This window comes from Brachyistius frenatus, unplaced genomic scaffold, assembly GCF_029030835.1.
Source record: "Brachyistius frenatus isolate BFR_SWC_R1_liver_20210118 unplaced genomic scaffold, ASM2903083v1 Contig_7, whole genome shotgun sequence".
NCBI classification, from domain to species: domain Eukaryota; kingdom Metazoa; phylum Chordata; class Actinopteri; family Embiotocidae; genus Brachyistius; species Brachyistius frenatus.
In genome coordinates, this window is record NW_027210606.1 from 7544385 (window position 1) to 7569003 (window position 24619).

The 24619-nt window shown below is 44.3% G+C and overlaps 1 protein-coding gene across 1 annotated transcript in view; it reads left to right on the top strand.

Annotated features, from left to right (window-relative positions):
- The window catches only part of znf827 (zinc finger protein 827), a 292140-nt gene that overhangs the window by 235671 nt on the left and 31850 nt on the right, over positions 1-24619 (top strand). The window contains 4 exon segments of the mRNA XM_069689268.1: positions 4110-5387; positions 7499-7671; positions 7995-8490; positions 17144-17422. Coding sequence (XP_069545369.1) covers positions 4110-5387; positions 7499-7671; positions 7995-8490; positions 17144-17422 — 2226 coding nt within the window.

A 24619-nucleotide genomic window follows, 5' to 3' on the forward strand; every position in this document is an offset into this window, starting at 1 on the left:
CATCAACTTCCTAATGGAAATAACATGATGAACAAACTCTGGAGCGGTGATCACGTTGCTCCTGTGAAGGAACAACAGCATTTAACAGATTGATGGCACATAATTTCACAGAGAGGGGGGTCGCTCTGCTGGCACCCACGCATCCAGTTGGACTTATTTAGAGCAGCTGTGTTTTATTTCTTGATTTATTTTGAATATATGTTTTTAAAGAGGATTTTTTTTTTTTTTGGGGGGGGGGGGGGGCATTTTCCTCTTTTATCAGAGCATACAGACAGGACAGACAAGAAAATGTGGGAAAAGAGAGGAATGACATGCAGTAAAGGAATCAAACTAAGGACTCAATGCGGACGGCGTTTGCACCCTAATATTTGCCAACTGCGGAGATGTGAGACAGGGAATGGGCTGAACTGAGATAAGTATTAGAAGAAAAAGAGAGCATGTGGGTGTGAAAGAGATCAAGCAAGTGAGAGATTATGGGAAAAGGAAAGGGAGGCGATCTTGATCCAGTGTGTCCCAATTAATGGAATTACCTTCCTCCTTGGGAGGACTGTTAGTCATTTGCGGAGATGTGAGCCCGCCAGTAGTGCATCTCTCCCACCATATTGTCCAGCCAGTGCTAATAAGGCAGCCCTGTCCGCCGGGCGTGCTCATTAGCATAGCCCGCGGCCGTGGCAACCCCCGCCAGGGCCCAGCCGGACACTTAATTACCAGAGCGGCTCCTTCTTCACTCCATCCATACTCACCGCCTTCCTTCCTATGTCCTCACCCCCTGCCCTTCCTCCTTAACCCACCCCCAAACACACATGCACACACACACACAACACTATCACCCTCCCAGCCTTAGCCGGAAAGAGAAGCTAATCATTTTGGTGATGTAAATGTGATGGCTTTAGTCTCAGTGTGTTGTGGCAGTCTTTCATTTTACTTCTCTTTGTAGGGCTTTGCGGTCAGTAATCTTTGCGATTTTAGCGATTCCCTGACCTGTGCTACCTTCCCCTCTGTCTCTTGTTCTCTCTCTCTCTCTCATTCTTATATTAGCTCATGGGCATGACTCTCCTTTTGACATCGGCGCACTATTGATGCACCCCCGTCCAACCTTAATCGGCTAATGGCCTCCTCTTCTTGCCGGCCCAGCCAAATCAACCCCTCCCTTAACCATCTCTGTATCTGTCCCTGCCCTCCTTCGTCTTCCCGTCTCCTCTCCCCCTACCCTGTTCAGGCCTGGGGTCAGTGAGGCCAATTTTCATGCCTGGCTAAGCAACAGAGTAGCTTTGTGTAAATGTGTACATGTTGGTGTGTGTGTGAGAAAGAGAGGGAACATGTTAGTCGGCGGCCTCACACAAGTCATGTGGTGGGGGACCTCTTGACCTACCTTTACTCCAGTCCCTTGCTCTTCTCTCCCTTCTCGAACTCACACTCTTCCCTTTATTAGGGATCATTCTGTGTGACAAGGTTAGCTGAAATGGGACTGACTCCTGCACTGAATTTGTATGTTTGTGCGTGCACACTCACATACCTGCACACCCTCTGACCTAGAAAAGCCATAGCCAAAATAATCCTGCCAAGTTTACAAATGGAGATTGCAGACGGCACTGCGTGGTGAAACAATGAATAACTCCTCTACCTGAAATGTCCAACTGTTTTTAGCTGTAGTTGCAGGCTGTGAGCTTCTTGTTTCTTTTTTGTGACAGGTTAACACAACAGAACTCCAAACAGTGCGAGTTACAGAGGTGCTACATCAACATATTTGTATTTGCTCCGCGCGTATCTCTGGTCAAGCTCAAGACTGTTTATTCTGGCCGGTCTTCAAGCCTTTTGGCCTCTCCTTTACGTAGCCTCAGAACGCACTGTGACTTGTCACAGTTCTCTCTTTGTCTATAATGTGGTGGCGCTATACATCTCTGTGGCCCGGAGAGAAAATCCCCCCACCGCTGCACCAGTGAATCATCCGTGTGTGAGCGATAACAGATCCAGACTGCTGAGCACCCCGCAGCTGTTTGTCTCAACATGCAAGTCATCCCCGCCATTACACCGCTAAATGGTTCCCTTTCAGTGGCAGACGCTTGCCGCCTCGGCCCGTATCTCTGTATCTCCATCACTGGGGGGGGGGGGGTTGCAGTTACCAAGCCAGCCACCGTTCCAGAGGCAAAGCAGTTGAATGTGTGTCAGAAAAAAAAATGCAGCAGTGGGGGAGGACTTCAGCATTAAATCACATTGTTGGCTGTGTATTTGTCGTGTGTATGCACGCGCATATGTCTGTCCCCATGCGTGTGGTGGGCATACAGCAGCAGTCGCGAGTGCAGAACTCAGACGAAGCCCCCTTAGAGCTTGGGCTAGAGACCATGACCTTGGGAAATGTCATTCTGCCCACAGGGGTGGCTCGCCTGTGACACACAAAGCCACGGTAGTGGAGTGCATCAGTACACTGGAGCACTCAGAAGCCTAGTGGCGCAGTGTTGTGTTCAGCTGCACCTAACCCTGAGGTTTAACAGTGAACCTTGGAAGCAAGAGAGTTCAGGCTCAAAGCTGAGACCTTGGGTCAGCAATCTAGCGATTTCCCTCTAACCACATTACAGCCATTAGTGGCTCTTGCTGCTTTTCGCATGTCACATGGAAATGGGTCAAGCCCTGCCCTGCATGACTCACTGGCTTTTTCTCCCTCTCCCTCTCTTTATTCCTGTTAACCCTACTCAGGTGGTAAAATGGCTTCAAGGAGCATGGTAAATTGGGTTCACAATCAATCCATTTTGGTGTTTTGCTTCACCTTAATAACAGTCTTAAGAAATTAGAAAGGTCATGCATGCTGTGTATGCTCACCAGTCTCTTGCAGTACATCTTGCATTGTCCATTAAGGTGAGGTCTACTAGACATGGGTTTATAGACAGTTTGGAAGGTTTAATATTATAACTTGTGTTGGTTATTGACATCCTTCCCTGTCAGTGTTTAGTAGCGTGTTACTGTAATATGTGAGGGACAAGTGTGGCTGTCTGGATGTGTGATGCAAGTCCTGTTTGATATCTGTTGCAGGATGAGAGTAGCGGTCATAGTGGGCTGTGATTGTGGTCACCTTTGTGGACCATAGTGGGCCACACTGGCCAGATGTCAGCCAACTCTAATGAGCCCAACAGGTTGCTGGGCTGGGTTGCCTGGCAACGATTTTGCCTGTGCCTGTAAACAAAGAGCAGACCCACCAGGCCTCTGTGAGGGTCATGAGGGTGAAGACAGCCTTGGCGTGATTGGATATATGTATGTTGGTGTGTGAGGCATTTTAGATCATACTTTCATTGTCTCATGATCTTGTAACTGTATGAGTGCTGAGTTTTTTTTTTTCCTAATTCTCAGCCAGTTTCTTTGTATCAGATGTCTTGTGAGGTTGTGTACAGTAACCCAAAGAGGAAATGTCAGTTTTGACATTTTATTTCACCCAGACTTAGCGCTTTTGACATATTCTTATGGAGGTTTGTTAATATGTATCAGGAATATTCACTTTTCTTTGTTCGCCCTTGTCTGGCAAGCTGTAATGTTTTGCTTATGAATATTGATACATGAAGTGTATATTAATGACCCTTGGTGACCTTAACCCTATCCTTATTGGCTCCCTGGTGGTATCTGCAGGCTCATGAATATTAATCTAGTTCTGTAACCTCCATTACCCTAATCTTTGCTGTCTAGCCTCCCAGAAGGACCCGTTGTCATGGTAACCCCTTTACTAGGCTCTTCCAGACCAAGGGTGGGAAAAATATGGTTAAAAAAAGGACAGAAAAATCTAAATTACTCAAACATCATGGATGCGCCTTGTGGAAAGCTGTTCTTATATAAGAAAGATGTAGAATTCACCCTGGAAATCATTTTAGTGGCCTCCTTGCTGAGAGCTGAAGTGTAGTTTTGCAGCTTTGAAAGGCCATTTGACTGATTTGTGCAGGTTTGTGTTTTGGATGTTGAAGACTATACTCCCAAATCATAAATATATACACAGTAAGTTGTAATTTTCAAAGTGTTTATCTGGCTAACTGTTCATTAAAACATGGTGATAGCTTTGTCACAATACTTGCACAGCTCGTGTTTCTTTTGCCGCTGGCTAAACTCTTTGGTTTTCTCTCTTCTTCCAGATGTGGACAGCAACGAGGAAGGAGGGCCTGATGGCGGTGCTGTGGAGGAGGAAGGCTGGTTTGGGAATGCCTCTGACACACGCTCAGAGTCGTCGTCTTACGGAGACACCCAGGATGAGCTCCTCCTTCCCAGGGGCTCCTCTCCCGATGAGCAACCTGGCGTCAGCGCTGGGTCCGGGGATCATGACACCTGTGGAGGTGAGAGCTCACTGGGTTGCTCTACACCCATCCATCGTGCCTCTTTGGAACTTCTTGGACTGGATGGAGGTGCATTCTCGCCCCAGGACACACTCTCCTCTGTTGTATCATCACTGTATGGCGAGGCAGCATCTCGAGCCCTGGGAAAACCCCTCAGCAGCAACCTACGGCGCCTCCTAGAGGCTGGGTCGCTGAATCTTGACACTGGGGAGCTCCTGAGCCGGTCATCCAGGGGAGGTGCTGGGGGAGAGTCTCCTCCGATAGCACTTGCACCACCTTTGACCCTCTCCCCGTCTTCCCACCATGCCCAGCAGTTAAGTGCTCTTGCCCGAAAACTGGCCAATAACAACAACAACAGCGGCTCGGCCTCACCCGCCTCCTTGGCACCCTCAGTCACCAACATAAAGCAAGAACCCCTTGACCCCTTTAACTCTGTCACCCCTAGCAATGGCAGTGGCTTTGTATGGGCAGGTGTTGCAGATAAGTGGCCACCGGCCAGCTGCTCTACGCCCTGCGGCTCCAGCCTGTCCCCGGACTCTGCAATCCAGAAGCTAAAAGCAGCAGCAAATGCTGTACTTCAAGACAAGAATGCCGTGGCTTCCTCCTCAACAACATCTTCCTCCTCCTCCACTTCAGCCTCATCTGCAGTGCCCACCCTGGGAGGGGGTGGTCGAGGAGATGACGTGGTGCGCTTTGATGCCTTCAACTCTCCATTTAGCCCACAGTCGGCTAGCTCCACCCTCGCTGCTCTTTCCAAGAAAGTCAGCGAGCGGAGCCAAGCCTCGTCAACGGCCAGTGCTGCTACGGACCACCAAGCCTCAGCGAGTTCCTTTCTCTCACTTGTGTCAATGACCTCCTCTGCTGCCTTGCTCAAAGAGGTGGCAGCTAGGGCAGCGGGAAACCTTCTGGCAGAGAAGAAGGAGGGTTCCCCCTTGGCAACTGCTGGGGTCCTCCAAGAGGATGTGAAGCCCCTGTTGGACAAGAACCAGAAAGCACTGACGCCCTCTACGCCCACCCAGAGCCTCGAGTTGCTGTTGCCTTCTACTCCAAAGGGCAGAGGAAAACCCAACAACCAAGCAGGTAATCTGAATGTACACAGTTGCAAAACACTAAAACACACTGTTTCCTTGTGTCAAACACACAATCAGGCTACTTAAAGCTTAAACAAGGTTGCTCCAATTAAAGTGACTTTAGGTTTATGTAGAGAAAGATGATGATGCTCTTAATTTATGGGAAGTTTTCATCCTCCTTCACTATGCCCTTGTCTTAAAAAAAAAAAAAAAAAAAAAAGAATTAGCCATATGTTACTGATGCTCAAAAGAAATATTTCCTCAATTGATTATATTCCTTCCCTTTTAGGATTTATTAAAGAAATAACACCATCAACTGCAAATCAAAACTGTTAGTAGTAATAGATTTACACTGACATTGCAATGTAAGCATGACTCCAAAAATAGATGTCTTTGCTGTCATCGGGCAGTAGGTTCACTTGACACCAGAAAAGCACAATTCTTAACTTGCATGACATGTTTTCTCTAGTTTTGTAATGGTTTTGTTCTCACCTCACTGGCGCTGAAGTAGTGAGGCTGTGTAGCCTCAGCTTAACTGTCAGCCGAGCAGAGAGCATAGCCGAGAGAAAACAGCCCTGGCTGGCCTTCTAGTCTGGGAAATGGTCTGTGGGCTCGACGGGGGGTTCCGACTGAGACCTCACTGCCTTCCCAGACCAGCTCGTTTGTGCTCGGATGTGCGTGCTGCCAAAAGGGGGCCGTCACTGTGTGCTCGGCACAGCGGGAAGCCCTGGAGTCCATATCCATCTCGGCAGCCTCCTCCTGGCTTCAGCCCCCTCTAACCAGAGCCCTCTGCACTGATCAGCACAGCAGACTTAAGGCCAAACACATCATACTTTCCACTGACTGGATACAGATGCGTGCACACATCTCTCTCTCTCTCTCTCTCTCTCTCTCTCTTTCTGTTTCTTTTTTCTTTTTCCATCATATACTCTCTTTCTCTGTTACTCACAAATGGCCATGCAGAATAATCTATAAGAGTGTACTCGGATGTCGACATGTAACCCAAACAAGTGTGCACACAAAGATCTCACCCTTGGACAGGGAGAGAGAAAGCTTCAAAGTGAAGGCTCTAACTAAGTAGTCTTTAGGGAGAACAGAATGTTTTCAGGGAAGATGGATGGGCACTTTTGAGGGATTGTGTCGCAACCCCGCCAAATCTAAAATGGCTGGATCAAATTGACTTCAGACAGATGAGGCAGTCGATGTAATATTCTGTGATCTGCATGCTAAAAAGGGGGTCTGCTCTAACCCGACGTCCCGTCAAGGTCGAGCAGCACTGTAAAAATGCAGGTAGTAGTTCGGTCGCCAGAATGAAAAATGTGACCTTGATTATTGACTGTCATGTCTTGTTTTATTGTCATCCTATGCCAGTTCCACTATAAAACTGTATCACACAGGTATGTTCTGCATTCCTAAGGAAAACCTGCTCTCTTTTTTCAACACATGATTGTGACCGCACAGCAAACACTAAGACAAATGTACCAAAATGACACACATGTCCTCCTTCCTGTTTTATTTCTGCTTCATTCACCTCAACTTAGAGTAAGCAGAAGTAATTTTTGCATTGTGATCTGGGCTGTGCTCAAAGAGGTTGGGCCGCAGATGGCGGTTTATTGTTGCAAATAGGCAGTCTCGAGGTTTTACACCTCAGGTCAATGAATGGCTGAGCACAGTAATTTCACCAAACACTGATTACCAGATGTTTTTCAAGGAACGGCACTGGAATACTTATGAAGCCATCCTGACAGGCCCTTGTAGAATTTGTAATGCAATCATGCCTCTTTCTAATAAGACCAATTAAACAGTAATGGATGCCGGATATGAAGCCAACAACAATAATCGAGATACTAAAACATGCTTGAGTTTTTACTTCCATTGTTCCATCGCTTCCAGCTGGCATTTCCCTCGATAGTTTTCATCATTAGGTGTGCAGACGGTGTCTCACAGATCTGAGCATAGTCTGAGTTACTCCCTTATTCCAAGGATGAGTTGCATTTCTTTACCATATTAAGGGTGCATTTCAGCAAAACAGCACATTTTTTCAGGCAACAAAGGATCCAGATTCTCTAAGCCTTTGATTGTTCCTTATCAATGGTAACAATGTTTTTTGGTTCCCTCAAGGCTCTCCTGAGGATGGTGGCAAACCATTCCAGTGTCCTGTGTGTGGACTTGTCATCAAACGCAAGAGCTACTGGAAGAGACACATGGTTATCCACACAGGCTTGAAAAGCCATCAGTGTCCGCTGTGTCCCTTCCGATGTGCTCGCAAAGACAATCTTAAGTCCCACATGAAGGTTAGATAATATGGATTTTTTTTTTTTTTTTTTTTTTTTTTTTACCTTGTAAACCTGCACTCCATGTCATCCCCAACCCTGTCATCTTTAATCGGTACTTATTATGGCTCTGATAATATGTTTGTTAACATTAAAGGATATGCATGGTTTGGTTAGACTTCTAACATATCCTCTTCATGATTGAACAGTGTTGCATGTTTGTTGTAGTAACTTGCTGATAAAAATAACTGGAATCAAGCAAATAATCCTGGCTGTCCTCCCGGTGTCCTGTATTGCCAGACAGAGGCAGGGATTCAACACTTAAACCTGCCCTCTTTTTCAAGGTACATCAGCACCAGGACCGGGGTGAGACATTTCAGTGCGAACTTTGTCCCTTTACCTCCTCCCGTCACTTCAGCCTGAAGCTTCACATGCGCTGCCACCAGCACTTCCCCCGCACAGACGTCAAGGTGAAAGAGGAGCTCACCACCGACACGGAGGGCGAGGGTTCCCTGATGGGTGACAGTGGTTCCACAGACCTGAGAGGGGCCGAGGCGTCCCCACTGCACTCAGACACTCAGCAGCAGACGTCCCCTCCGGTGGAGGCGACCTCCAATCATGTCTACATCAAGGAGGAGCCACAGGAGAGAGACTTGTCTGTGCTCTCCCCCTTTAGCATCTGCAGGGAACGTCCCAGCAGCAGTGCCAACTCCCTGGACCTACCTGGAGTTGGTGTTGGAGTTGGGGTCAGATCCAGTCCTAGTGGTCCAACCACAGCCTCCCTCTTCAGCCCCGACATCACTACCAAAACGGCCACTGACCTGCTTATGAAGCTTTCAGGTTAGTAGAATATTTTTAATAAAATGAAACATACACTTCCCTGCAGGGCTACATTTTATCATCCATTAAGCCACAGTTATTTCAACAAAATAGCAAAAGCATGCCTTTAAGTTTGCCGAGCCAGTAATGACATCTGAAAATATATAATTTTGTTGGACAGGTTGTTATAACAGGATACCAAGAAAACCAGATAATACTCAGTTTTAAAATCTTGAGCAAGTGGATTTTTACTTTAAAAATGACATACATGATTAAATAAATGAATAGTTTACTATGTATTTTCTTTCAGTCAACTATGTGATTATCGACTAAATATTTTGGCTCTAATTCAGTCAGTGCACACACTCGCCTTCTTGGGATCTTGTGTATAATGGCAGCAGCTTGTAAGAGCCGATAGGATTAAAACGTGTAACACCAATGTGAAGTTAATTTCCTTTATTGCCCACAAAAAAAACCACAAATGTACAGTGAACTGTACTGCATTTAGTCACCACTCTTTAAATGCAGCTTGCATCAGGTAATATGATTTTGAAACAGACGCAGTAATGGCGTGACTCCTCTAATCCATAATTGTTTTGTTTATTTTGCTGTTGTTTCAACTTGACTTCGCTCATTGCAGTCGCACTTTCATCAGAAATATTTCTCCCAGACCTGAACATGAAGACGTCTGTGCTGATCTCCAGCTAGATGTTGTCTCCCCTTTGCCTTAAGTTCTGTTTTGATTCTTCACTGTCACCAGAAATAACATTTGTAAGAAGTGTAAACACTTTTTATGTTTATTGTTTCAGTTCAAGGCCACAGTATGTCTCTGAGCTGTTTTTAATGGATTTTAAAACAATGGGAGCCTAAAATGTCTGGGAGTTGCTTCAAACATGTAGTGAATAGATAGTTTTAGGTTTTCACAGTGGCACAAACATTAATGTGTTTAGACTTCTTGTGGGCTTTAACGGTGGAAAAAAATGTCAATTCCCATGGGTGTTATTGTTTAAACAGCGTCATGAATAGAAATAGTTTACACAATATGCACAAAATCACACGGAATGAGTAGATTCAGACATACAATATATGATTGAGCTGTTTAAGTACTGTTGTGCATATTGATAATATCATGCATGCCCTCACTTGTCCACCGGTTCAGAATCCCAACCTTGCTTTCAGTGTTGTGTTGTTCCCATGAGAGGAAAAGAAAAGTACATCTTGGACTTCGAGCCTTTTCACTAATTTTTCTTGCCTTGAAAGTGACATATCTTCGAACTGATAAGAACTACACCAAACACATTCAAAACCTGCTCATAGGACACTAATTTGAGGAAGAAAATATTTAATTACACAGATCTGGTTAATTTTGTTTTGCCTACCAGCAGCCTTTAGACCATCAGGTTGGGAATATACATGCTTTTCACTATGTTTGCCTGATCGCTGCCTTGCGTATCCGTTTGGAGCATCGTGTGCACAAATCCTTTGAATTAATGTAATGCATCAGCAAGAAGCAATATGCTTATGAACAGTAGAGGCAGTATGTACATGTGACTAGATCCGTAGGCACAAAAGCAGCAACCATAATGGCAGAAAGGTTTGAAGACAAGTTAATTGACCAAGTTTGCAGTTCTGTGTGTCACTGCTGCTTCAGAATGGCAAATATGCTTTTCGGAATAGCTGACAAGATATTTGTATTATTTTAAAAGTTGACATAGAGACCTGTGAGAATACATGGAAACTAGTCCAAGACTGTAAAATGTTGTAAAAAAAAAGGAATAGCTACAGTGTTGATGGTGTGTTTTGTTCCCCAGTCATCAGATGCTCCAGCAGGCCAACTGGACAACAATTTTATCAATCACTGAGTGCAGTTTTCCTCAAAATAATACGTTAATGTCACCACATTTGGTGTTGATGTCATAAAAATTGGAAAGTTTTATTACTAGCCCAACTTCTCTTTGCCCTGTAGTGGATTCCTTCAGTAACGCGCGAGTACGTAGACAATTATGGGAACAATTACATTCACGATGCCGCTGGTTCTTTACATGAACGCTTGGTTTAAAAAGCAAGTATAGCTTCAGTCTAACATTTTATATCGGGTAAATATACTACATTTTGAACTACAAAGAATGAAACTTTGCCCACACACACAGTATTGTGGCCTTTTTATATCTGTAAATTATGATCATGTGCACAACATTGTTTTTCCTGCACATATACTGCGTACAATACTTACTTTGTAGTACAACACAATATAGTAGACTGTCACAGATGCACCAGTTTAAAATATTCTTGTAACATCCCCCAAAAAACCTGTCCAGCTGATGCAACACTGGGATAAACACATGGCAGGGAGATCAGGCTCTACAAATCCCCTTTCAAAAGTTTACACCTTTCAATGATCGATGCCCAGTTCCTGCACAAATTGTGGATACTGTTAGGCCTGGCACATCTAACTCATGTACGAGCATCCTTCTTCTGTCATGTGTTGGGGTAAGCAGCAGGGAAAATACATTCCTGTTACAATAAATAAATTCCAAGCACACCCTGGGGCGGGGGGTCAGAGAATGCTCAGATATTGAGCTTTTTATCTTAGTTTTTTTTTTTAAACTACAGCCTCAATGACTCTAAATATTGTTTTGCCAAATGGATGACAAGTCTGATTTTGTGTGTTCATCAAACTCACCATCTGTATCATTGTGTGCACCATCAGGATTGGTAGCAGCACAGTAGAGTACATGCAGTATGGTCATATCTAATCATCATTTTTTTATGTATTTTATTTGCCTTAAAGGAGTTATTAAAATACCCGAATGATACTACATTCTTCTACCATTTTTAAGATTATTTATCCAGCCATGGATGAATACATTATAGATAAATTTTTGCTTCTTTTGCACATTCTTTTAAAACGAGCCTTGATAGCTGCCCAGCAGTACATCTTCAGTCCTCTGCTGCCGTTCGCTGATTAGCTCCACTAAAGCAGTTGGGGACTAAATGATTTGCTCAAGGGCACCTCGACAAAAGTTGTTGAGGGATTCATTTTCTTCACCCACTTCTTGCCAGTTGTCAGGGGAGTCGACAAAGTGTAACCTCTAGGCATCTTCCGCCTGCTAACAATTCTCTTTGTCTGTGTGTAGGTGTTATTATGACTGACAAAATGGTGACACATTTCATGCCAAAGTTGCAGAGGGGATAAACTGAAAATGTTAAAGTACACAAATGGAATTATGGATTGTTGTCTAAAAAAAGACGTGTCCTCATATTGCCTGCCCTTAATCATAGTTTTTACTTTAGTTTCAGTTGATGTTGTGCCATGTGAGCCTGTGTTTTCTACCATCGGTGAACTTGCAATGTGTAAAGCTTTTTAACATAATGATACTGCATTTTCCAACAAACTAAACAAACTTTGACGAACATGCTGTTCTCAGGTATATAAAGTCCAGGCCGTGTTTAGACGCACTTCACCATGTTGCAAAATATCAAAGGGTGAGCTTGGAGACGATGGCAAGATTGATGGAAAAAGGTTGACCGAGGTTGAGCGCCAGGGTCGAGGCTGCGACTGCCACTCTTCCACTTAATGCTGTGTAATTAGATTGAGATCTTGGGCGAGGATGGGAGAAAAAAACCCTGGGAACATTAGATTAATTAAAAATTTATGCATAATTCATAATTAAAAAGGAATTCATAATTTGAAATGATTAGCGCCCTCAGCGCCATCCTGTGACCCCGCCAGGATGCACAGGGACTGGGCCGGCTTAGTTAACTCCCCCTCGATCTAGCACGCCCCGGCTCCACGTGGATGCCCCCTGGGTGCCAGTTGCACTTCACTCCCAGACTGCACAATCAGGCCCTGGCAACTCCCAGAGGAGCCAAGATGGCTCCTTGCAATGTCAGTCCAGTGTCAAGTGGCGGACATCTTAGTCAGGGCATCATTCAAGGAGAGTGAGGGAGGATATAAAAAGACAGGACGAGAGGATGTTGAACTTGAATCCATGATGATGATGGTTTTAATGAATACTGCTTCTTTGATCACAAAGTTCTCCCTTTGTCGAGGGGTGGAGTTAAAGAAAGAGGGTTATGAAACTGAGAAGAAGCCGGCTCAGATCTTTGTGAGACTTACCCATGCCACAGAGCAGCCAGGGAGGGAGAGGTGAGGAAGTTCCTCCTGGGACCTCTAGACTCCATTTCTTTTGACCTCCCTGCCAACCCAGATTGAGTGTGTACACGAGCAGCTCATCCCTCCTGCTTTTACACTGCTGTCTCTGTGCCTCAATCCCACAAGGCCTACAAGAGAGAGGGGGATGGGTGGATTGGGGGGGGGGAGGGGCACGTATATATATAAAAAAAAAAAACTGCAAAAGGAAAGATGAAAAAATAAAACAAGAGACAGATAAAGTGACAGCAAGTGAGGGAGAGGGACTGAAAGGCAGAGGGAGTTGCATCGAGTTCCCCAGGCATAAAAAGCCAGTGAACTCCTACTGACCTCTGACATAATAAGCATATCATTTTTTGGGCTGCCCTGCTTTCCATTGAGTGTTATACTGATACCCTTTGATTTTTATCTTTGCACGCTGACACAACCGTTAGCTATCCAGTGTGATCCACATTTTGATTCAGAGATGAAAGCCACCGAGGCACTTTGAAATGCACGGCCCCGATCCTGCGCCCAGCGGACCCTGAGTTAATAATGACAGTGGGCACTGCACACCCTCCAAACACCACCCCTCCGCCCCCCGCTGCGGTGACACAGGCACAACGAGCTTGACCCTGGCTGGGTGTGAATAATTGGCATGCAGGGGGTTGTGGGAGGTGTTGCATCTGTCATGATGCCGCTGCAGTTGTCTTATTTATCTTTTTCCTAGGAGAATATCTTGCTATTCTGCAGTGATATGATGAAAAGGCAGAGTTTTAACACTGTAGAGGGAGAACCTTGAGTCCTTATTTGTAAATGTTGATGATTTATTTCAGCATTTTTCTGTCATTTTCTTAGCTATAGGCAACGTTTTGTGGTCATGTATATAAAATGTTGTATGTTAAAAAGTAAAAATACTGCAAGGATGTGTTGCACCATCTCTTTCAACACGTGAGGTTTGGGATTTGAAATCTCTTTTAGTTTTTTTTTTTTATCTTTGTGAACATCTAGATTTAATCTAATGTATCCCCTGCTTTCCAGCTCTGCATGAGCAGGTACAGTCAGGCCTTTTGTGTGTGACCTCTGGTCCATACATCCCCACTGCAGCCATCAGTATCACTGTCCGGTGTCTAGCACACTGTCAGCTATTGTTGGGTTCTCAACCTGCCCCACGTAGCCCTTTTTTTTTTTTTTTCTCCGGGAGAAAACAGCAGCCAATTGTCAGAGGGGGAGCAGGCCGGCGTGACAGAGGTGGAAAGCTAATGAAGTTATTTGACGGCAGCCCTTGCCACGGAGCGAGAGGTGAGGTGGAGTGGACAAGCGCCTGGCAGCGAGACGGATGAGGCGCAAGAGAGAAGCGTGGCGAGGGGGAGAGACGCAGGCAAGAGGATGGCGATGGAAGTAGCATTGGTGGCAGGTGTCAGAGGGGTGCGATAACATGGAGACAAACTGATAGCGTCGTCAAACCTGGGCCAGAACCAGCTTCACAGTATCATGCACAGGGAGCTGACGCTGGCCTGGGTACATACTCACACAGGCAGGAAGCTCACAGAAGAGAAGCCCAGTCACCCAGAGATGCCCATCGCCTCCACAGATCTGTGTTCACTGCACAAAATGATCTGCCAGGGACTGGATGCTCATGATGCTATTGTGATTGTGAAACTCTTGACAGACAAAAGGCCAAAGTGTAAGCTTGGTGTCGTTGGCTGAGTTGTTCCTGTTGGTACTGTCCTCTGCCTTTTTGTTCTCGAGCCATCAGCATGGAGAAGTAAAAAAACTTTGCCCATTGGATTAGGCTACTAAATAATTCATTGGGCTCTGTAACATAGATTCTGAGTGGAAATACGCTCTATTTATAGCGACAATCCAAAAGGTCACTGGAGTGGTGTGACTTTGTGTGTGAGTGCATGTCCCGGAGTTGTTTTTGTTCGCGTGAGGCCACAGAGGAGAAGAATTTGAGAATCTAAGTTTGTGTTGAGTGTATATTTGTCAGTGGCTTATGTGCAGCCCATTGAATGAGTGAGGTTTAAATGCAGTATGACACTGCATGTGTGCTGTTTCATGTGGAGACGTAGTAAAAAGATTCCTCTGAAGACATAGATATGTGCATGTCTGTATGATTAAATGCGATAGTGTATTTTTATGTGTGTTTGTAAGGCAGTGACCAAGTGTGCTGTCCCTGTCTGATCCAACATGGCCCAACACGCTTCTAATTAGAGGACGTCCTTCCAGGTGCTGACCAGGTTATACTTAGCCTGCCCGCTGACATCTGACAGTGTGACATTTCCAGCTGGTGCCGTGTGCGACCCCGCGCCACTGCCCCTGAACTTGAAGGTCACTGCCCCCCCACCCCTCCCCTCATCCATCCGCCTCCGCCTCCGCCTGACGCGCACAACCTCTTCCTTCTCGCCCTCTTGAACTGCAGTCCCAGCCCGCCTTGGTGTGGCACTGTGGCATCATGGCATCACATGGGTGGTCAGAAACACCAGCACCTGTCCCCTTTTCCTGCCCCGTATCCCCTGTCCCTGAGCCCTCTATCCCTGCGGCATGGATCATCATTAATCAGAGGGGCCGGAGCCGGCACAGATTGATGATGCGTGCAGGGGGCGGCAGGCCTGTGGCGGTTAGAGATGTTAGGTGAGACGGTGGGGTGAGGAGCGGAGCAGATCTCTGCTGGGGCCAGAGGAGACTGGACAGCAGTCTGCCCAAGAGTGATAGCCCCTCTTATATCCGTGCCCTGTGTGTGTGTGTGAGAGTGAGAGAGAGAGTGAGTGTGAGACAGATTGAGTTAACATGCTCGGGTACAAGTTGTTTCAAACTGCACAAGTGTCAAGGGTCATGTCAGTAGATGTGCGGATGTGTCTGTTGGTGCCACACTCACATTAGTAGATTCAAATAGCATTAGCTTTCAAATTATAGATTGTAATTGAAATTTAAAAAAAATTCTTTCAATTACAACTTATTGGTAATTAAAGAGATGAACTAGTAATACCTGGAAAGCTCCTCAGCAGCTCCTCAACAGATTGACCTTTACTTTTATAATGACATCACACGACAAATTTCTGGTGTTGATGAAAAATAACTTTGAGGTGTGGATGTGTTTTTTTTTTTTCACAATTAACAAAGATAATTAGAGGAACATTAAAAGAAACCCCTTCCGCATTTGGCTATCATTATCATATGTAATTGCCTGCCTTGTAAACTTCGCCATAGCAACGAGGCTCTGCTTCTTGACTCACATTTCAATCGATCTAAAATCACACCATGCCACAGTTTTATATACTTTAACATTCATGTTTTAACAAACATGATCAAGGCAACATTGCCTTACAGGTAAACTCTGTCTTTTATCTTTCCTTCACGGCAAAGGATTTTTATCATTCAGTCCAAAAACAATGTTGCAACATTTTTTGCTCACTCATAAGTCAAAAAGAATTTGTTTTATTCTTTAGATAATATGTAATATTAAAACGACTGTAACAGCATAATTTTCTTTCGTGAAAATGTCTCAAGTTCAATGTATTATTACAAGGCAATCCACCTAATGAAGTATTTAGTGCTGAAATTGGTTGAGAAAAATGGCCCGGTGCACCTGTACTTAATCAGGTTACAATAGTGGACAATAGTATCCTTGAACCCTCCCTGTGGCTCCCATTGCACTGAATGGAACAGATATCAAGTGACTTTCCGCAGATGAATACAACTTATTATAGGACAAATTTCTAGAGTTTCTCTCAGTGTTTTATAGCCATTTTATATTTCACCAGTCTTGTAAGCTACAGCCTGGGTAAACCTTCGCTTTAGCACAGAGCGTAATGGAACGTGCTGAGAGACACAAAGAGAGGCGCTTGCCCTGCTGTTCTTTTCTTGGCGGCTATCGGAAGTTGCTCCATGTCTAATTATTAATTATTCATCTAAGGCGGATTAGATGTGGCCCAGTTTCTCTTGAAGATGACTTTAGAGCAGAGGGATCCATGTGACAGTTCACTCCCTAACCTAGGCTGCACACTGCAGAGATGGCAGATAAGGCTTCAACTGATTGCTATCGTGCTCTACAGAACTGCTGAAATTATTTCATGTCCTCATGTTTGAAGGGGATTCAGATGATGTCAGAAGAAAAAAAGAGAGGAGGAAACCAGACTTGAAGTTGAACAAGAGCTGAGAATAAAGTGCACAGAAATGAATGGGAAGGACCTAAAGAGATCATGAGGTTGGAGCCTCTGTGACGGCCCACAGCATGCCAACTGTGGTGTCTGTTGCCGCAATAGGACTGAAAACCCTTTCTGGGCCACTATGTTGCTCCATTTCATTTGCATTTTCATGTGTGGTGCTTTATATAGCGTATATATAGTCCTCTTCATTTATATGTACCGGTGGTATATATATATATAACTGAACTGATTCTCTTCTCTCAAGTGTAACTTATCATATACCTTTCAACTTAACACACCTTTTAAAACACCCATCAAACCTCACTTGTTTGGTCACCTCTAATACCCTTTTGATCTTTCTTATTCCTTTTATCTGTCTTTTTGACCGCAGCGGCCAACCAGAGGGAGACACTCAAGTCTCCGTTCCACCTGAAGGAAGAGCCCAAAGTGGAGGAAGCACTGAGCCCTCGACCATCCTCCCAGTCCCAGAGCCAGGTTCAGCCAAGCTTCCCTGCGACTTTCTGCCAGGACGGGCCAACAGGGGCTGCAGCAGCCTCGGAGCGCCCAGGGCTGCTGAAACCGAGGGAAGGAAGCCCCATGACAAAGAACAACCTGCTGAGCCAGGACATCAACGTGAAGGTGGCCTCTGAGCTGCTTATGAAGCTTTCAGGTAGGATGTCTAATTATCTCTAGATATGTGTATGTTTGCATTTAAGGAGTTCTTGGATTGACCAGCATTTGTCACAGTTCTCTCATTCCTCTAAATCTATGAAAGACTAATATGTTGTTGAAACTGTGCATGCACTATACAGTCTTCTGTGTAAAACAGTTTATGCAAACATACGAAAAGATTTGTGAAAAACAGTCACAACTAAGTATTGAAACTAAGTATTTCTACCTAAGTACCTACCTACCTACCTACCTATTTCTGGGGCTGTGATGTTGGTATTTGTTGCACCGGTTGGCTCTTTGAGTTTCAGATCAGCTCATGAGGTCAGCTATAGGCTACATGTTATGACACAGATTGCCATAAAAAGTTTCTGTTGTTTTCTACCATAGCACACACTTTACCAAAATAAAACTAGGGGCCTCTCAAAGGTGAGCAAAATGTGCCCGTGGGAGAAAAAGCATGTGTAGTATAGCCTTTGTTTCTTTGAAGCCTCTGCTCTAGATGGTGCCTGCAAAGCCTTTGTATCCTCTGTGATGATATTCGTGTCACTCTTCTTGACCCTTTATTTTTCTCTACTCTTGCTCTGCATCAGGTTTTTACAACTTTAGTAGAACAGTGTGTAGTTTATTTTGTGTAGTCCACTGTTTTCTGTTACTATGTGCCCAAAACAAGGCCAACAAATGCCAAGATTATGTATGTACTGTATCTGCATGCATTATTGAACTTAAAAACTCAACCCGGATTTTCCTCTTGTTCCATGTCAGATAGTCTAGGAATAAGAGTTTTGACTTTTTTCTTACGATTTCGGACCATATCTCAACCTGTGTGTGCCACTTTCACATCATCATCCAGTGCAGCATTATTAAACCTCTAACAGCTTCCGGTTTGAATTTGGTAACAAGTCTTCAGGCAGGGATTCAAACATAGATCCTCATTTTGTAACTTAGTGCGTCTGCTGCTGCACTCGGCATTATGTAAATGTTATCATAGTTTTTAAATTGCTATCCCGTTTGTGTCACTGCTGAATAACGTTTTAAAGCAGGTGTTTATTTTAACCAAAATCAGAATCACTACTGAATGCCAGGTCCAGTTCAAGTGTGTTATGGACAGGTGTTTGTCCACTGTGGGCTGCTGGAGAGCATCTCTCAGGCAGTCAAGAATGCAAAAGGCTAAAGTATTATCAGTATGCACTGGCATGACTAGCTTTTCCAGCTACATGATACGCAGAATAACTGCTTTCCTTATTAAATATTTAATTGCAATGCATGCACACTGTATACAGTACACTCTTCTGAATTACCAAATGTTTTAGCAGGTTCCTGGAATTAACTTCCCTTTATAAATGCACCAAAATGTCAGCTTGATTTGTATATTGGAAGTGTTATTATGATACAACTGTGCAGCCATAAAATTTACAATATGACACACTTCTGCAAATATGCATTGAGAGTTAAAAACAAAAACATAACCAATGGCAGTCTGATGGTTGCGCAGTGGGGGCGTTGCTCCTTCCGCGGCTCTTCATCCTGTGCCAATGTATGCGTGCTTGACAGACACCTCGCACACCGGTTGCCATTGTTCTCTCTGGGTCGACTGGTGTTCAGAGTGACTCATGCTGGCTGGGAGCTCTGTGGTACTACACGTGTGCTGCTCCACTGCCTGCCCCCAGGTCACGTTTCCCTGTGTGTGTGCATGTGCTTTTTGTGTGTGTGTGTGTGTGTGTGTGTGTGTGTGTGTGTGTGTGTGTGTGTGTGTGTGTGTGTGTGTGTGTGTGTGTGTGTGTGTGTGTGTGTGTGTGTGTGTGTGTGTGTGTGTGTGTGTGTGCTTTGTGTGTGTGTGTGTGTGTGTTTGAAGAAGACAGAGATGACATAAAAACGACATGAAAAAAACAAATGAATGAGATCAGCCTTTGAGTATAAACAGAAACTGAGAGAATAATGTGTGTAGTACGGAATTCCTTCATCTTACTGCCCCTACCTCTGCTCTTTGTTTCCTTTTTGTTCTCCCTCTTCCTTTGTCCTGTTTGCTCTTTCCAATCCCTGCTCAGACGTTACCCTGACAGTTCATTTGGTCCTCAAGCAGCATGGCCAGCGTTTATCCCCTCCCATTACTTACACTAGCTCTGCAAGGTTGACCTAGGTTAGGGAAAGATGCTGCAGCGTTCATCCGTCCACTCGCTCCCTCTGCCCCCTCACACAGTCCTCGGAGCGCAGTGCCGTCCATTGCCATGGCAACAGTGGGGGCGGTAGATGGAGAGGGCTGTCTAGAGTGACAGCCTTGACAAGAGTCTGGACCCTCAAATGACCCTGGGGGGAAGGGAGGAAGAACAAGATGGTGAGAAGGAAAGGAGAGAACCAGGGAAAGGTCATTGTCGTTACAGTCACGTGTGATTACGGTCGTGAGGTTCAAGGGCATCGACACCGTAACCTCTCTCTGCCCCCTGTTAAAGGTCAGCCCCAGAACACAATAGCCCAGTAAGGATGGGGAAATATGGAAAACACACTATTTGGGACATTTCTTCAAAACATCTGTTACAGTTTTTATTTCCTGATTCTTATTTGTCAGTACAGCAAGTGGACACAGCCTAATTAAGTTTCTGTTGCTCATCCTTCCTCGACCATGGCATTGGACAGTTAGAGCAAGAGAGGTTGTCATCATTACTGCCCATTGTGCTGTAACATGAATTGCATCATCCCTTTAACTAGGTCACTTCTCCCCCCACCCCCACCCCACCCCTCTCTTCCTTATCAAACATTTGTTGGTGGTGTTGAGTCGCCTTGCGAGTGCTACCTCCCCCACATCTGTTTAAAACCAGGCTGCTGGTGTCTGGGGGCTAATTACGCCAGGCTAAATAGTCCCTGGCGCCAGTGGCTAACGTGTCCTAGCAGATGGGCACTGGTGTTGCAGGGCAAGGGGAACATGGCGTCACAGGAAGGGAGGGAGGGAGGGAGAGAGGGAGAAAGGGAGGGTGCAGGGCCCTAGGTGGTGCCCTGGCAGACTGGTATCGTGTGGGTAACAGCCGTGCCACCCACTCACCATCCAGCCACCCTCACTTTAGGTGTGAAATCACACTTTGTACTCACTTAACTCATTCCTTATTCCTTAGAAACAGGCCTTCCGTCTCGGAGGACATTTTACAGGCCCTCTCCCCTCTACAGCGCTCGTTACCTTGCTAATAAAAGTTGCATTAAGCAATTTTGAACAGTAAGGAGCAAAAAGACTTCCAACCAAATGGATCGCAACACATTTTTAACTTGTGAGGTTCTTTTTTTTTTTCGGTTGCAGAAAACAACTCTCTTTGTACACTTTAAGCAGAAACACAGCGTCCAATTGGAGCCTTTGCTGGTTGCCATTAACATGTAGGTTTTATAATTAAGTGATGTTAGACCTTGGTGTGGTACAGCAGCTCTGGTGATTGTGAAGCCTATGTTTTTTATTTGAATAAACAAATACATGTTTTGGTTTTATCAGTGTAGTAAAGCAATTACCTGAACATGGAAAGAAGATGGAAAGTGGATATTTGTTTCCAGCGGCAATTAGCAGTTCCTGTAGCAGTTACCAAATCTGATTGATTAATAACACTGGTTTACAAAGATTATCTACCATACCAAAAAAAAAAATACCTGTTTCTTACTTTTTTACATGACTGGATGCTGCAACAGACCAGTGTGAAGAGTAGACGATAGTGTAGGCTTGCACCGCCCTTGCTGGCCGTGTATGATTTCCTCTTGGTTACCAAAGTGGATCATCATGTGGAATGGCTCTGCACTTTGGCACAGCGCTTCCTACAACAGAATACACACTTTGTCTGTCCTACTGCCTTCAGGTATTTATTTAGTCAAGCAGAAGAAAAGCCTTTCATGAAGTCTTAACAGTAGTTCTTTATGACGGACAGCAGTGAATTCGTAGCTCAATGCAAGCAGGTTTATTTATATTTTTTCTTAAGTTTGATCTATATGTCCATACTTGTGTTTTGTTTTTATTTACACCATTATACCTTTCTACAGAATAATTACGCATTTCTGCCACACATTACCTTTTTGCACTAGGAGGTGGAAAGACATTATTGTCCACTCGTAGGGTGTTATGAAAAACACACTGGATTTACTCAACATATTGTCAAGGAGACAGTTTTTGCTTGCTGAACATTTACTTGATTTTATGGATCATTTCACCACTCCTTATGCCTTTCCACCACTTCGATATTGATACTGGGTCAACACTGTAGGGATGACAATTGTGGCTTTCACATAATATTTATACAGTGAGAGTTTTGATAAATAATCATCAGTTATGTGGATATAGTCACGAATGAGGTAAAGACAAATACTAAAATGGCTAGAATAGCCTGGTAAGTTTAAAACCTATAGCTACACATACACCTACACTAAATTACGAGATAATAATATCTAACATCTTAAACAATATCTAGTCTTATACCACAATATTGACATATTATTGAGATGTTGCTTTGCCCTATTGGTGAGAGACATGTTATGTGCCAAAGAAAATGAAGTTTTTGTGGTTTTTGTTCAAATAAAAAAGTAGTTTATATAAAATGGGAAGCATCAGTTTCTTTGATTTCCAGGAGAAAACGCCACCAGGGAAAGATTAGTACAGAACCAAAGAGTAAAAGCCAGTGTGCACTCACTGTAACATTTATTATTTCACATAAATGTATGTATTTTAAAAATATATTTGGCCCTTCTCCTTTTTAGTTGGTTATGATGCCTATTATCTATCTTTAGTCCGACATTAAAGGGTTTGTTGTTTACTCATAATTGCTTCTATCGCAGTGTAAATTCTAACTCACAACACTGGCATTAGTTTACAGTATTACCTCACATTAAGCTCTACGGTGCTCTAACAGTGTCCTCACCATGCCCCCTCAGTGTGGCCGCTCGCTGACCTCTCTTACTCCCGCCCTCCCTACCTCCATATTCTGTCTCCTTGGCTCCTCGTCACCGCCTGTTTACAGAAATGTACCGTTGATTACTTGTGCCCCTTTCTATATGTGTTTGCTTCCTGAGTGCTTGGTTTTATATGCAGGAGTGATTGACAGAATTACGGAGGCAATCACTTACTACTTTTTATCTTGACCTTAATATGATAAAGCTTTAGTAGCCTTAGATGAGCCCTGGCTTGTGCCTAATGTTGTTTAGGACCACTTCATGAGGGCCGTATGCGGCTCCTTATGGGCCGTTCATCAAGCGCACTGTTCCAGAGTCAGATGGAGCTGCAGTTTGCTGCCGTTGGTAGGCTGGAACTACTGAGCACGAGCTGGTCGAGGATCAATTGTAGCAGCAGCTGTCTGTGAAGTCTGCAGGCATGGCTGCTGTGGCTCCCACATGACATGCAGTCTCCACACTGCAGCCTTTGAAGCGCCTGAACTCTTCACCCCTGTCTGAGCAGGTCGGCTAGAGAGCAGGAGTATAGAGAGATCGAGAGAGCAAGGGATGGGGGCAGGGATGGAGAGAGATGTGGAATAACAGATCAGGGAGAAGGGTAGACTAGGACAGCGGGAGACGGAGAGGTGGAGAGGTTGTCATTTAGGCTCTAGCCATTCCTCATCCTTCTGTCCTCCCCCAGCTCTCCTTTCTCATCCTGCTTTCTTCTTCCCTCTCTTACCCTCGAGTGTTCTTTCTCTGGCACTGTTTGACAATTTTTTTTTCCCTCTCTTTACCCTTCCTCTTTGCCTCTCCCTCTGTCTGTCTCCATCGCCGGCTGCCTGTCCCAAGTTTTTGTTCCTGTGCTTTTGATGCATAAATTTACTTTGCGTGCATTAAATCACTAATGATGCTCGATTGTTTTTATCTCAGTGTATGCATGGGCGTGAACCTTCTTACTGTATATTCTCAGCAAAACAAGCTGTCAGGTCCACGCAGATTCAAGTAGACACCTGAGGTCAAAGTTGATCACTAAAAACAGAACATCACAAAAACCACAGTCACTTCGAGTCTGACTTAAAACTTGAGTAGTGCCGTGGGAGAGGGAACAAGGTATGTACGGTGCATGCAGATCATCTTCACGCACATCATAACAGTGCGCAGCATGGTTGCCATTACACTCCTAATGGAGCTGATATGAGCTTTCATTTGCAACCTTTTCCGTGCATAATGGTCACATTTGAGCAAAAGTTTTTACCCACTTTGTTCAGACAGATCGTTATTGCTGAATACCATGCTGTGCTTCACAAATAGGACCCACAGAGACACAATGCTTAAGTACTGATACTCAACTCAAATAAAACTATACGTTCACTGCTTATTTAAACAACAGCCAGAACTGCCTTAATGTCTGCAAATGTACTCGATTGTTGCTCTTAAATTAACACACGACTTAATTCACTGTTGAAGCCTTCGGGAGAATAAGGAAAGCTCATAAGAATTCAGCACCAAAAGTTGAGAACAAATTGGATTTTAAATGAATGATATTCCCCAGATGTGAGAAATTAACTTTAGCATTTTTGTATAGCCTTGCTCACCTCGTCAAATATTGATGTTGAAATTGAAAATGGCTCAGGCAAATTAAACAGTGTGATTGGTAGTTATGTTGGACGGTGTTGTCCCTATCTAAACACAACAGTTAAAAATCGAATGTTCGGAGAAGAGCCCGCAAAAGCTGTTCTGCATTTTGTTACGCAGTTAATATTTGATTACCTCTAAACAAATAATACTTTACCCTGGCTTTTAATATTTCTTAAATACTGTCACAGAAATGGCTCCATGACTGATATTTTTTTTTTTATTATTTTTTTTTTTATCACAATCCATCAAATACCAGTTATCATTTCTGACTCTTATCTTCCATACCAAAAAAAACCCCAAAAAACACTCATACATCTAAATAGACAGTTTAACCCCATTTATTTCTCAAATCATGAAAATATATTGAGATTTTGTTAAGTTTTAACTTAAAATTTTCAATTAGTTTGAAGGAGAATTGGAGTGACACTGACACTAAAGGAAAGCTATGATATTTATCCAGAAAGGGCACAGGCACTTTAGTACCAGACCTGATTCTGTGGCCCTAATGGCAGCTGGTGTATCACAGAGGAGGCTTCTGCACTTCTACACACACACACACACACACACACACACACACACACACACACACACACACACACACACACACACACACACACACACACACACACACACACACACACACACACACTTTCACATACTGACAGACAAG